The sequence below is a fragment of the Macrobrachium nipponense genome, chromosome 5 (genome assembly GCF_015104395.2).
Source record: "Macrobrachium nipponense isolate FS-2020 chromosome 5, ASM1510439v2, whole genome shotgun sequence".
Taxonomy (NCBI): domain Eukaryota; kingdom Metazoa; phylum Arthropoda; class Malacostraca; order Decapoda; family Palaemonidae; genus Macrobrachium; species Macrobrachium nipponense.
Window position 1 is genome coordinate 96962948 of NC_061107.1, and position 15693 is coordinate 96978640.

Here is a 15693-nt window from a genome sequence, read left to right on the forward strand (position 1 = left end):
GATCACATCTGCGTCTAAGCGACATTCGCCTGACAGACAAGTTTCTCCTTCGGACAAGGAGCAAACTGCGCGTAGGAGATCCTCACCCTACAGACACTCTCTCGAGACAGGATCGCTCCCCTTGACAGGCTTCAAGAGCCTAGTGGGCACTACTCACCTCGTAGCCGCTCCTCGTCTCGCCTCCACTCTCCGGTTGACAAGCGCCCTAAATCGGACAGGCGCCCTTCGCTGGACAGGCGTCAAGAGCTTGTTAGGCGCGTTTCGCCTGGCAGGCGCTCTTCTCCCGACTTTTACTTTTTACTCGCCTCGGGTCAGGCGCAGAGAGCTAGCAGGCGCTTCTCCCCTGGTAGGCGCTCACCTAGTAGGCGCTCGTCGCTAGAGATTCTCTCGCCTCGGTTCAGGCGCCAAGAGCCTGGTAGGCGCTTTTCGTATGGCAGGCGCCGTTCGACTGGTAGCCGCTCTCCTTTGGATAGGCGCCAAGAGCCTGATAGAAGTTCTTCTTCAAACAGGCACTCTGCACCTGACTGCCACCTGTCTCCTATTAGGCTTCAAGAATCTGGGAGACGCACATCCTCCAGACAAGAAGGATGTGGCAAGTAGACACTTGCCTGAAGCATTGTCTCCAAGACGTATACGTCTAACTTCCTCTAGAGACTCCTTTAAGTATAGTCGCGCCTCTAAGGATCAGGATGGGCTCTTCAGCTCAGGAGGAACAGGACCCCTCAGAAGAAGAAGGACCAAAAGACGCCTCAGTTTCCTCCTATAGAAACTAACAGAGTTACTCCTGCAAGAGTTTGGAGATATCCTTTCTCCTGTGGCTCCCCCTTCTCCTCTTTCGTTATTCTCCACTTCGAAGACGTCGAAGGTTTCGTCTTGTGTAAGGATGAAACCTACTGTTTCCATGAAGAAGGCGCTGAGAGGTTTGGGGAATGGCTCCTTTCTAAGGAAGAGAAAGGGAAGACGGTTTTTTCTTTCCCTCCGTCTAAACTGACCGGCAGATTGGAATTCTGGTACGAATCGGGAGAACCTTTAGGCCTCGCTCTCCCTTCGTCTGCGGACTCGGACTTCTCTTCATTAGTGGATTCTGCTCGTCGTTCCGCCCTCTTGTCCCGCCGCCAAGACTACGTGGGGAATGAACGAACTTGACCACTTACTGAAGGGAATGTTCCGAGTCCTGGAAGTTTTCAACTTCCTTGATTGGTCTTTAGGTGTTCTGGCTAATAAGACCAAGACCCCAGATGCTCTGTCTCCTGAAGATCTTAACTGTGTACTCACTTGCATGGATAAATTGCAGTGAGAGACGGATCGAGTGAAGTCTCATCACTGTTTTGGAGCTGGAGTGCTTAAGAAACGGTCGGTCTACTGTCGTTCTCACGAAGGCAGTGTCTCATGCGCAAAGGGCCTCGCTCTTGTATGCTCAACTCTCCTCCGCTTCTGTTTCCCAAGAAAATTATCCAAGACGTCTCGAGTGCCCTTTCAGCTAAGGCTACTTAGGACATGTTAGCCCAGTGCGGCCAGGAAACCTCTGCTCTGTCTTCCAACCCAAGACCAAGAAAGAGCCTCCTCTGAGACAGGAGCCCTTTCGAGGAGGACCGCTGTCAGAGGTTCTGCAACCAGAGGGACTACACCTTTTAAGAGAGGTAAAACCTTCTCTAAGTCAGTCAGAGGGAAGAAATAGCGGTCAAGGACTCCAGACATCAGTGGGTGCCAGACTACTGAAATTTGCCGACGTCTGGGCCCACAAAGGGGGAAAGGGGGCAGACAATTGGTCCCTATACGATTGTCAGCAAAGGATACCTCATTCCCTTCTCGTCAAGACCACCATTTGACGACAACTCCGAGGGAGTTGGTGGTCCAAGTACAAGGACCCCATCATGAATCAAGCCCTTTCTCTAGCAGTAGATCTCATGCTAGAGAAGGAGGCTATAGAACTAGTGAAAGATCCCCGCTGTGCGGGCTTTTACAACAGACTTTTCCTAGTTCCGAAGAACTCAGGAGGATGGAGACCGGTGTTGGATGTAAGCGCCTGAACGTCTTTGTGGAAAAGAGGAAGTTCGCCATGGAGACAACTTCCTCAGTGTTAGCGGCTTTTCGTCCAGGGGACTGGATGGTGTCTCTAGACCTTCATGACGCTTACTTCATGTGCCGATCCATCCTTCTTCACGGAAGTATCTACGATTCATGATGGGAGGAAACATCTTCCAATTCAAGGCCTTGTGCTTCGGCCTATCAACTGCACCCAAGTTTTCACGGGGTTAATGAAAAACGTGGCGGCATGCTACATTTGGATGGAGGTGAGGGTGTCGCTTTATCTCGACGACTGGCTAATCAGAGCAGAGTCTCAAGAAAGACGTCTGGAGGAACCTTCAAAAGACCCTTACATTGGCAAGTTCGCTGGGACTTCTGGTGAACTTCCAGAAGTCTCAATTAATCCCAGTCAAGAGAGGATCTATCTGGGGAGTTCGGATAGCTTCTCTGGCTTTTCGGGCTTTTCCGTCGCCAGAGAGGATAGCTCGTTGCTACGAGAAAATAACGACCTTCCTAGAGAAAGATGCTTGCACAGCGAGGGAGTGGTGAGTCTGCTGGGGGGACACTCTCCCGCTGGAGCAATTCGTTTCTCTAGGAAGGTTTCCTATACCAGAACTGGAGGCGTCTCTCCCTAGATCTGGAATTCTCCTTCAAGATCTCAAGGGAAATCAAGAGAGACCTTCGGTGGTGGAACAACCCACTTCGATTTGTGGAATGGAAGGTCTCTCTACATGCCGAACCCCAGCCATGTGTTGTTTTCCGACGCATCGGAGGCAGGTTGTTGGGGAGCGACGCTCGGGACAAGAGAAGTGTCAGGCACCTGGAAGGGGAAGGGGGATCAGGTGTCCTGGCCCACATAAATAAACAAGAAAGAGTTGATGGCAGTCTGGATGGCATTGAAAGCCTTCGAACCCCACGTCCGAAATGCAGTAGTGCAGGTCAAATTCGGACAACACAACAGCCTTGGCGTACATCAAAAAACAGGGGGGGACGCACTCCTTCTCCCTGTACGAAACAGCAAGGGATCTTCTGCTGTGGTCTCAAACAAGGAAGATCAGTCTTCTCACCGATTCGTACAGGGAGAAAGGAACGTCAGGGCCGATCTCTGAGCAGGAAGAATCAACTCCTGCCTTCCGAGTGGACCCTCCACTCAGAAGTATGCCAAGACCTGTGGAGAAGATGGGGCAGGACCTCACATCGATCTCTTTGCAACAGCAAAGAACGCAAGAATCGAACTTTACTGCTCCCGATCTCAGACCCAGGAGCAGTATCAGTGGATGCGTTTCTCCTAGATTGGACAGGGCTAGACGTCTACGCCTTTCCCCCTTCAAAGTACTAGGACAAACCCTCAGAAATTGCTATCTCGGTAGAGGACAAGAATGACGCTAGTAGCTCCGTTCTGGCCCGCCCAAGATTGGTTCACAGAGGTACTGGAATGGTTGGTGGACTTCCAAGAGCACTTCCACAGAGACAAGATTGCTCAAACAACCCCACTTCGACAGGTATCACAGAAACCTCCCCGCTCTCAATCTGACTGGCTTTCGACTGTCAAAAGTCTTGTCAGAGCGAAGGGTTTTCGACAAAAAGCTGCTAAGGCTATCGCCTCAGCTAGAAGACCTTCGACATTAAGTCTACCAGTCGAAGTGGGACGTCTTTGGCCGTTGTGCAGGAACCAGAAGTTTTCCTCTTCCAGTACCTCGTGACTCAGATAGCAGATTTCCTAGTTTCCTCAGAGAAAAATGCGGTTTGGCAGTATCTACTATCAAAGGATACCGAAGCATGCTGGCTGCGGTATTCAGACATAGGAATTTAGATCTTTCAAATAACAAAGATCTTCATGATCTCTAAGATCTTTTGAATCTTCCAAGAAAACCTCGAGCGAAGTTCCAAGTTGGAATCTGGATGTGGTTCTTCGTTTCCTGAGGTCCGCTAGGTTTGAACCACATTTAGCCTCCTTCAAAGATCTCACGAGGAAAGCTCTCTTTCTCATGGCTTTAGCATCAGCTAAAAGGGTTAGTGAGATTCATGCCCTAGAAGGAGGGTAGGTTTTCAAAGGAGATTCCGTGGTTTGTTCCTTCCTTCCTTCGTTTTTGCAAAAAATGATGACCCCAACCCCTCAAATCCGTGGCCAAAGAACTTTGAGGTTCGTGGTTTATCTGCCATAGTAGGGGAAGAACCTGAAAGAACTCTTTGCCCTGTTAGGAGTTTAAAATACTACCTTCAGAAGAAGAAAACCCTTAAGGGCATTGAGGATAGACTATGGTTGCCGTCTGTAAAGGACCCCCATCAGACCATTGTCGAAAAATGCGCTGTCTTTCTTATTAGAAGTGTTGTGAAAGAAGCACATAAAGCTTGTAATGAGGAACATTTCAAGATCCTAAAAGTCAAGGCTCATGAAGTAAGAGCGATTGCCACTTCCTTGGCCTTTAAGAAGAATATGTCTCTTCAGAATCTGATGAAAACTACATTCTGAGATGTAATTCAGTATTCGCCAACCACTACCTAAAAGACGTCAGTATTACGTATGACGAGTGCTTCGCGTTAGGCCCGTAAACGTTATCGGCGGATTCGGTGCTGGGGCAGGGAGCTGAACATATCCTTAGTAGTTTTTCCCTTGTTTTTTTTTGGTAATTGAGTTCATATGGTTGTATGAAAAATGATGCAGGTAGGCATCTTTTTTTCGTTTCGTAATGCTAATAACGTTAGTTTGGTTAGGTGATCGGATTTGGTTTGAAGCTCCCTGCGTTGGTAGTGGACAGGTTGCTGTCATAGAAGAGGGCGGCGCCCCCATTGACATGATCCGACTTGGATTCTACTAAGTAAGCGGATATCAAGTCCCGTTAGTAGACCCAAAGAGTCTTTTCAGCTGTAGGTCACGCCCTCGCTGTAGCTCTTTATGGCTATGCAGACTAATAGACAGTATCTATGAAGTCTTCAGCCTAAACAGGTAAGTAACCAAGGTTATTTTTATCCTACAACAGGTGTTGTTTACCTTTTCTTCTTATTTTCTGTCTTGTACCCTCCACCAAGGGTGTCAATCAGCTAAGTATATGTCTGACAGGAAAGTTCATGTACAAAAATGATATTGTTATTTTACAATAAAGTTTTGTACATACTTACCTGGCAGACATATACGATTGATGGCCCCTTGCCCCCACCGCCCAGCCTCCCCTCAGGAGACAGGTATAAGAGAGAAAAAATCTGGCAAGAAAGGTATGATGGTTCTTACACCCGCCTCCCAGCGGCGGGTAAGGTAGATCACCTGACCTACCTGTCGCGTTAGCCGCGAGTTTTGAATTCTGTCGTGACGTCAGAGACGTAAGCTAAGTATATGTCTGCCAGGTAAGTATGTACAAACTTTATTGTAAATAACAAATATCATGTTTAAATGGTATTCATCTGGCTGTGCTTTTTTTACCTGGCCACACCAGTGATCTGAAGAGTGCTTTGGGGGATTATAGAAGTATGATGCCTTTGACAGACTTTCTGAAAATATATGTTGAATTTTTTAAAATTTTTTAACCAAGATATTTCACTGCTATTTCACACCAGTACACTGTTTATTTGTTTTAGATTTATGCAAATGATTAATTTGATAAGTATTATAGAGTGCACACATTTTTTTTATAGGTAATGCCAAAACGCACCAATAAACCAGGTATTTCTACAACCAACCGTCCCCCTCGTGGCATCAGAATTGGTAGAAGTCGTGGACGATTCTATTCTGGATACAGACCTATACGACGCCCTTCTAGGTATCCGTGTTAATTTTTTGTACTCTTTTGTTTAATCTTTTAGGCTAACTTTGTAGTTGACATGCATTTTTATGTAAACCATAATGGGCTATCTTATAATGCTTAACAACACCTCAAAATGTATTCTTGGCAGTATTAGTATGTAATGAAATGTTGTTTTGCTGTAATTTTTTTACTATCTGCACACATTTTCAGGGCATGTTAATGAAGATAATTATTGTATGAACTGATAGTACATATTAAGGACTTTATTAGCATTGTCTGCAACAAGGTGATCATAGCCAGATCCAGAATTACAGTTAGCACATACACTGCTTTGAGCAATCTTATTTACCACTAGATTTTGTACATAATATTCATCTTGCATAATTTAAAAATTTTCTTCAGTAGAGGTTGTATACGATGAGCATAGTATTATCATAAGATGGACTCATTCTTTACTGTGTAATATCCATGCCAGCCTTTGTGTACTTGATCATATTTTGAATATTTTAAGGAAAAGTAACTCCTTCAAATGATGAATTGCAAGTGCAGTTAGGAATTTTTCATTTATTTTTCTTTTGGAGTAATTCTTCTATTACTATTGGGAGCAAATCATACACTGTATTATTAATCGGCCAACATTTTTATCTTCTGTTCTTAACTGGTTACATGGATATGGAACTAAAGCATTTATGCTGAGCCAAAACCTTGCATTTCAGTCACTTCATTTTGTTGACAGCATCCCCCCCCCCTTTTTTTTCTGGAAATATTATAGTTTTGCATAATTTTAATATTACAGTAGTATGTGAAGTGCAAACCACTTATTTTTGATGTCTTCCTAAAAAGTTGGTTCTAGAGTAGACAAGTTTGAGTCACAGGTAGGCGCTGACAGTGGCTAAGTAGTGATTAGCAATGGGTGATTTATTTTGTAAAGCTGTTAATAACCTCATTGCTTCGGGACTTTGTTGGCCTACAGAAGCTTCAGGACTTTGTTGGCCTACAGAAGCTTCAGGACTGTTGGCTTCAGGGTTTGATCTTATTGAAAAGTCAAAATTTTGGAATAATTGAATTGAAGTTTAATAGCTCTAGGGAAAGTAAAGGAAATGTTTGAAATTAACATTGGAGAAAGCACTGGAACTATGCCTAAGAGAATTTTATACAGTTTTACAAAGCCCATTGGTTGGCCCAAATTGAGAATGGTGAAGAGACCCACCTCCCCTGCTAGTTAAGTCTCTCATCTTTCCATATATTCTCATTCCTTGACTTCATTCTTTCTGATTAGGGGCCTTTTATTCTTCTGGCATAGTAATACTATACCACAATGTGTCTGCACACTCAGTGATTCACATAGCATTTTGCCAAGTATACATAATAAGGACTTTCCTTTTAGTGAGGTCTTATGCCTCTTATTTTGATCCTGTATTATGCCAGGTTAGTATTTTAGCTAACTTAATCTGACCATCACTCTTTTCTTGACTCATGAGGGAGGTCCAAAGAATATCTCTCAAAATGAGATGTATGTTAACAACAAAGCAGAGAGGGATAGATGAAATGTAACAAGCAGAAAGCAAAACATATGGTATGAAAAGATGTGAATAACTGTTTGTATTGCTTGCAGTACAGTAATCTTGAGTTTAGCAAGTTGCCAAGATGATGTTGACTTTGTGAACAGTATGTTATGTATATTCTGTAATACATTCAGATCTTGAATGGATTATCTTTCATCTTCAAGTTTAAAGTAAATTTAAATGTATATTCTGTTCCATATGTCGACATCAGTTTGTGCTGTATGATGTAGGCTCCAGTTTTGGTACTGCATACCATAATTATTTATATGATATACAGAAAGCTCCCTATTTGACTTATTAGTTCATCCTTACTATTTAAAATTCTGTGAAGTAGAATCATGAGTATGATGGTAAATCAGGACTATTTAAAGTACTGTATTTGTAAAATTTAATTATTCAGGATAGGATATATACTGTATAATCAATAAAGATATTGATAGACTGGTGTAATGTGAAGTACTGCACTGCTAAACGGTTAAGAATTGTTTTCCTAATACTTAATGATTAATAGGGATTTTTGAATTGGTAAAGCATTTCTGACTACATAGCTTACATATGAAAATTGTGTGAAATACAGAATTGAACCAGTGAATCTAAGCTATATATTTGGTAGTCTTTGAGCATCATTAATAAACATGTGATTCCCTTTTAAAATGTGCAAAAAAAGTCTCGATATAATATTTTTCACAATTTGTGGCAGCCCCCAGATTTGATAGACTGTCGATGAATGTTTACATGCTTGAGTTGCTGTAGTGAAATTATGAAAGGTTGACACAAGATAGTGTGACTAGTTTTTTGGGGTTTTAATGTATTGCATTTGTCTAGGATACAATCTTTCAAACTGCAAATGATAAATTTACTAATTTCCTGTAATTTTTTACCAAGTTTGACTGAAAATAGAAAGCTATAGATCTGTCTGAACAGAGGTATGTTGTTATGTGGAGGAAATTATTGGATAAGTAAAGGTAAATTAGAAATAGGTCAATGATTAGAGAACTCATGGCAAGGCCTCACCATAACACTTCCACACTCCATGAGTTTTAAATTTGCCTGTTTATTCCCTTTGATGCATCTGACTCAGACTGAAATGTTCCCAGTCACCACAACCCCGCTGGGGCCTCAAACAGAATTCAGTGTTAGATAAAAAGGGTTTGGTATTTTGATTGTCATTTACCATATTTTATGCATTGTTTATATTTTGTTATCTTCAAGGTAAGAGTTTTTGTGTATGTAATTGTTTTTTAGTCTTTGTGTGTGTGTGTGTCTAAAAGTACATGAGCATCATGTTGGGAAACACTACATATGTTCTCTCTCTCTCTCTCTCTCTCTCTCTCTCTCTCTCTCTCTCTCTCTCTCAGGAATGGCTAGTATTGTGTTTTTTATTAATGTAGGACAACATAGCAATTAACAGTAATGTAGTGATACACACATTTTTCAGTCTGTTTGTGTGTGCTTGTCTGTACTTACAAAGCCATCACATAACAACACTATTCAAGTCTCTCTCTCTCTCTCTCTCTGTGTGTGTGCTGTCTGTACTACAAAGCCACACATAACAACACCTATTCAGTCTCTCTCTCTCTCTCTCTCTCTCTCTCTCTCTCTCTCTCTCTCTCTCTCTCTCTCTCTCGTCAGTCCCTTGTAAGATTTTTGAGTCCATAATTGCAGATCATATTGTGGATCACGTTGATAGAAAATAGATCCTGCCTATCAAACCTCTTGGAGTTTTTTCATAACATGCTTGGTACTTAGAACAGTAGTAGAGCAATAGATATTCTCCACTTAGATTTCCAAAAGGCCTTTGATAAAGGTCCACACAAGAAGCTAATGACAAAAGTTAGAGCTTTAGGAATTTTAGGAGAAACAGCAGACTAGATCGAAGACTGGATAACTAGTAGAAAACAGAGTCGTAATAAACGGTAAAGAATCTTAATGGGCAGATGTGACAAGCGGAGTTCCTTAGGGTTCTGTCCTTGGCCTGCTCGTTTTTATATTTATATTAATGACTTTGATGTAGGATTAACCAGCAGGATAGCCAAATTTGCAGACGACACCAAGCTAGTAGTAAATGCAGCAGACCCAGAGATAGCAGAAAGTTTTAACAAATTATCTAAAACAAATAGGAGAGTGGTCAATGAAATGGCAAATGCCTTTTAATGTGGATCATGCCAGCTACATGCTGCTTGGGAAGAAGAGGACCTTGGAGTTGTTATTACCAAGGACTTAAAATCCACAAAACAGTGCATAAAAGATGAAAATAAGGCACAGAAACTAGTGGGATACATAAAGAGGCAGCTCAAATACAGAAACAAGGAAACAGTACTGCAGTGAAACACATCAATAGTTGGACCTCATCTTGAATATGCAGTACAGTTTTGGTCACCAACACTAAGAAAGGACATACTTAAATAGTTTAGAAGGGGTAGAAGTTAATTATATCCTTCAGGCAAATAGGTTACCAAAGATGGCTAGAAAGCCTGAGTATGTATGGCCTAGAAACTTTAAGATTGTGAGGACAACTGATAGAAACATTCAAAATACTGAAAGGCATAGCAAAAGTAGAGTAACCTATTTACGTTTAATGAAAACCAGACAAGAAATAATGGATGGAAACTAAAATTGAAGAGATACAACACATCTCATTGTGGGAACCTCTTCACATACAAGATATGTGACACATGGAATAAACTTCCACCAGAAGTTGTAAACAGCAACAGTGTGGAAGAGTTTAAAAGAAAGCTAGAGAAAATCATCAGGACATTTTGAATGAACAGTAAACCTGCTCCAATGATAAGTGAGCACACAGTGTCTCCTCAGATGGGCTGACAAGTCTTAGAGACATACTAATCCATGTAACGCCTTTCTCTCTCTCTCTCTCTCTCTCTCTCTCTCTCTCTCTCTCTCTCTCTCTCTCTCTCTCTCTCTCTCAATAAAATAAGAGGCTGTTATTGTTCCTTTTAATTAGCATTTTCCATTATGAGGAAGGGATGCAGGGTTGAAATGGAATTTTTCTGAGGTATATATTGGAGGATTCATCGTGTGGATCTTTCTCTTGATTAGCAAGTAAATTAATATTTGAAATTAATTAAATGAAATACCAATTAGGGTAGGCTATTTTATTTTATATGGAATTGCTGTACACTATAAGGTAAGCGAGTTGCTCCAGGGTGTTGTATTGTTTATACCATATGCCAACTTTCATTACTTACTAGTTTTCTAACATAGCAGGATTGGCAGACCCTCAACTGTCTGTAAAGTTGAGCTGCCACTGTATTGATTTGCCAAATTAAAAAATTTGTACGAATGATACTTGGAACCTGAAGTAAAATTGAAAGTATTGTACGCTGGTAATAAGTACAGGCAGTCCCCGGGTTACAACGGGGGTTCCGTTCTTGAGAAGTGTCGAAAGCCGAAAATCGTCGTAAGCCGGAACATCGTCAAAAATCCTAAGAAAACCTTACTTTTAATTGTTTGGGTGCATTGAAAACTATGTAAACTGCATTCTTGTGGCATTTTTCATCAAAAAAAAAACTTCAAATATTGATTATTTTGCATTTTTGGTGTCATATTTCATCTGCTAGATGAGCGTTGTAGGCGTCGTAACCCTGGAACATGCGTCGTAACCCTGGAAATAATGTCTGATGAATATAATTGAAAAGCATCATAACCTGTGAACGTTGTAAGCCGAGACCTTCGTAACTCGGGGACTGCCTGTACTGGCAGCCCTTGCTTAGCGACAGGGGTTCTGTTCCTGGGGGCCTGATGGCAAGCAAAAGTCATCGCTATCCGAAATTCAAAAGTCTATGGGTGCCACAATCCCCCTTAGACTTGTTAATAATGCCTTGACAGTGTCACGGCCGCTTATTGAGCTCTAATATGTAATAATTCTTTAATGAAAATGTGGAATTTCATTTGCCTAATCATTTACTTGGTCTGCATGGTAGTTCTACAAAATTTTAATGTCAGATTCAATGAACTTTCTGGTAAATCTTGGCCTAGTATGAGAGAGTTAGGAAAACAAAAGAGAATGATGAGAGTATCGTTTGTAATTTTATAATCGTTCCGTGAATGGTACAGCTACAAACAACTGAATCTGATAACAACGTTTTGCTTGGACTTCAGCCATCGTATGATAGTAAAAAATTACCATAATTATGTTAAAAATGACGTTAATTTAGTAGAACAGGAATTATATAGTTTTACATTACACCTTTATTTGTTATGGAGAAAATATTGGCAAGAAAATATAATACTGCTAAATTTAAGCTGCAGTTGTAGCTGAAGCTGAGAAAACAAAATTTGCACACTGCTAATGACTGAATTATCATGCATCAGCATCATGGATGCAACTCTACTGCAAATAATAGTAGAAAAATATTTTAATAAATAATACTGGCCATGAAAGAACACATTTTACTGTTGTTTTCACACCAATAAAAGTTAAATACGTAAATCTCTTATTATTATGAAAAAGGATAAAACTAACGAACAGATGGTTTTTTACACACACAAAAAAAAAAAACATGCTCCCGACACTATGTATTAACGAAAAAAATAACAATCGAATCCACAACAAGACGTACAGATTTAAGTCATGTATCAACTTAAAAGCATTTCATATAATGAATAATAACCTTTTCCCATACAAATAGTTTCTAGAGATCTATTTACGCTAAAAAGAAGCAAGAAACTCGCTTTGAATCGAGTTAAATAAGGCAAAATAATGCTGCCTCTGCCCTCAGTTGATTTTTCCAACTAAAACATAGATTGCTTTGTTTGTATTTATGATACTATACATAGTAATATCAGACTACATACAGTATCATTGGATGCAGTGCAGTAAAGCATAACTTTAAAAGAGCCAAGGCAAAGATGTATATTCGTTATGTTTGTAGTATTGTATGAGGGGGTCTCGGCACATAGGCAAAGTACCGGTAACCAGACAACAGCGTTATCTATTAAAAAAAAAAATAACTAAGTCTAGTTCATGTATTTAAGTGAATTTTCAACTTAAGAACACTTCATATAATGAAAAATAACCTTGCCATAATATACAGTGGACCCCTTATTTGTGTTCTCCTGAGTCGCGGACTCATGGATTTGCGGATTTCTCTCTGGACCATATCTTCCCATTATTCTTGGAAAATTAGCCTATTCGCAGTATTTTTCTATGAGAAATATCCAGAAATTCCTTGGTTTTTTTTAATTTCATCATAAAATGCACTTTTTGTGATAAGACTTTAAAAAAAGGTATCACAAAATTTTTAGTGGTTTTTTCTTGAGTTTTACTTATGAAAATAGGCCATTTTCAGCATTTTTATAGGGGTTCCAACTATTCACGGATTCTGAACATTCGTGGGGCAGTCTGGTACGCATTCCCGCGAATACGGGGGGAGCACTGTATGAAGAGAGTTTCTAGAGATTAATTTATGCTAAACAAAAGCAAGAAAATTGCTCTTGAGGCAAGTTAAATACGATGAAATAGTCTTATCTACGCCCTCAGTTGATTTTTCCAAACCAAAGCATGATCGGTTTGCTTTTATATTTTATGATACAATAGTAATATAAGACTACATACAGTATTGTTGGATACAGTGAAGTAAAGGATAACTTTTTAAAAGAGCCAAGGAAAAGATGTATACTATTCAATGTTTGTATTGTATGAGGCGGTCTTGGCACTGAGCCTAAGCCACCGATAACTAGACAACGGTGCTATAAACCCTATAGAGTAAAACCCAGTTATGAATACGTATATTGAACAAGCTCAGTCAAACTGAAATGACGCTAACTGGTTGCTGCCTGTAAAGATGTAAAGTTAGGTGTTATGGAAATGAGAGGCTAGTCAAAAGGACCTAGACTCATAAATGTTTTTATGAGTAATCAGGAAGATTGCTGTTATAAAAAGTTGAAGAATATTGGTAGGTTGCTCATGATAGAAACAGAATCAAGCTTATGAATAAAGTGTCTCATTTGCAACACTAGTAACAGTACGTCTCACACAAGAGTATGTGAAATAGAGCTGCTCAGAATGGTCTGCAGATACATATGTATCATGTGTTAAAACTGAAGAACGGTATTTGGATGAAATCGGGAAACAATTATAGGATTTAGAATAATTTTTAATATAATGGCATCTCAGAGAAGAGCTTAGAATATACTTGCAGATATTGATTATCCATGAAATACTTTTAAGGTTTTGAGAACAGTTTTAGAACTTGAAGATGGTCTCAGAAAGTAATACTACTATATTAGATATGGCACAAGTTGGTGTTGTTACAAAAAGGAAACATTATCTTCAGGGCTTCATTTATGCATGGAATTAATACAAAAGGAGGTAGTAGGTAGTCTACTTTAGCATTGTCCTCGGGTGAAACCAGTATTACAAACTGTTAAGTCACCCCACATCATCCTAGTTTTCTGTTAGCTTTCACCATAGTACTAAAATGGAATATTCATTGTTATGTAAATAAGGATACTAGAGGAGTTTGGCAATATCTCCCCATATCAAACTACTGTACTGGCTTATTAAACACAAGGTTCCTATTAAGGGTTTAGTTGTGTTTCAATGCAAAGAAGGCTGGTGAAAAGTAATTTGTTGAAGAGCTCAGTAGGAAAAGTAGAAATCTCGAAGCATCTGGGGGAAGGAGCAAGGATGGTAATTAGGTTAACTAGACAATGTGAGATATTTTTCATTTTATAGAATATGAGGTCGTCAGTGCTTGCTCCTGTTTTTGTCTTTCTGCCATTTATACTTTTTTTTTCTTGCAACTACTTTTCCTAACTCCTATGTCAAGCTCATGGAATAATTTTCTTCGGCAGTTGATAAGCATCCATTCTTCCAAGGACTATGACATATTACACTTGCTGATTTGGCTGATTGATGTCATCATTGAGCAATATTTTGATACTTTTGCTCCAAAGACTCCCACTAATGTTTTCATTGCTTTATAAAAGATAGGTTGCCTAGTCCTCCCGCTGCTGTGTGGAATTGGTCATTGTCACTGAAATATTGCCTGTACCACTGACTTCAGTTGCTTCATATTTGCTGTTTTTCATCCTGTTCTGAATTGTAGTCAGTGATGAAAGGAGTCTTCATGGCTATCAAGATTATCCCTAAACAGAGCTAAATGAGATTTAAACAAAGATCTTGTGAACTGAGATGATGACCTGGATGCAGTGACAAGATTTTGAAGAGGACCAAGTGAACAACATACACCCAAGCTAAGGGGTTGCAGGCGAAGAAACCATGTTTTTTAAGTCAAAGAACTGGTACTGTGAAGAGCCTTAGTGTTTGAGACTGTGAAATGAATATTGTGATAATTATTAACCCACTGAAGACACTTTCATGAGGGTGTCTCTTTTCTGTTCAAGAAACACCCCTATACTGATGTTACTTCTTTTAGGACTTACAGGTAGGAAGGGGCTTTCTGAACTTACACAGGATTTTGTTTTCTTCCTGTATTGGGAAGATTTCAACAAAATGATGAAGATCCCTATCTTTCTTGTACTTAAACTTTGCTCCATCATTAAAGAAAGTCAAGGTGGAATTATTCTGTGGTCTCTGGACAGTATTGGGATCTACCACTATGGTTGTGACTTCTGCTAAGCTGGATTGTTCTGCAAGCTTGATAGGTATATGAAAGTGTCTTAGACTAATGTAGATTAGTTTTTCTGGCAGATTTAATAATGTTGGTGCTCTTAATTTGATGAGCTTTAAAGAAGCGCCATAGTTTTTATGCTGGGCATTGCTGCCTTTGAAAGTAAATGCAAGTTAATTGAACTTTTTTTTTATATATTATATGTATATTTTCCATCCGTATTGTCTTTTTATATATGGGCATTCTGTTCCATGGAAGCTTTGTTTGCAAGTCAGTGGCTTTGTAGGCTTATTCCTGTTGAATGTCTGTTCTGTTTAAATATTAATACATATTCCAAAAAATTTAATAAGTGCATTGTAAAATTATGCAAAAAATATGAGGAGGATATGGCATTTGTAAAGTAAGTCAAGAATTGACTCATTATTTAAAAATTTGAATATATACAGTAGATGTATAATCTAAAATTGTGCTTGTGTTGTGAAAAGCAACCTCACTTTCTGGGGAAAATTTTTTTATTCAAGAGAACTTGTTAGGACAACAGTAATCATGTCTCTGTTATACTGTATGCATGGTAAACAGACTAATTAATAGTAGTTTCATGGGAATGTTGGGTGAAATAATCCATTTGTATTTTATTTAAATGCTGTTAATTTGAGGCTGTATGCATTTTTTTTATAATGTAGATGATTTTTATCTGAATTGTTCAATACCAAACCTTATTGGTTAACTTCAGTGTATCTTAGAATTATTAGATATTACTGAATA

General features: G+C 39.6%; 1 protein-coding gene across 1 annotated transcript in view; it reads left to right on the top strand.

Moving 5' to 3' along the window:
• LOC135215538 (polyadenylate-binding protein 2-like) overlaps positions 1–15693 on the top strand; it is a 175224-nt gene that overhangs the window by 154946 nt on the left and 4585 nt on the right. The window contains exon 5 of the mRNA XM_064250370.1: positions 5659–5783. Within this exon, the coding sequence (XP_064106440.1) occupies positions 5659–5783 (125 nt within the window). The remainder of the gene's footprint in view (positions 1–5658; positions 5784–15693) is intronic.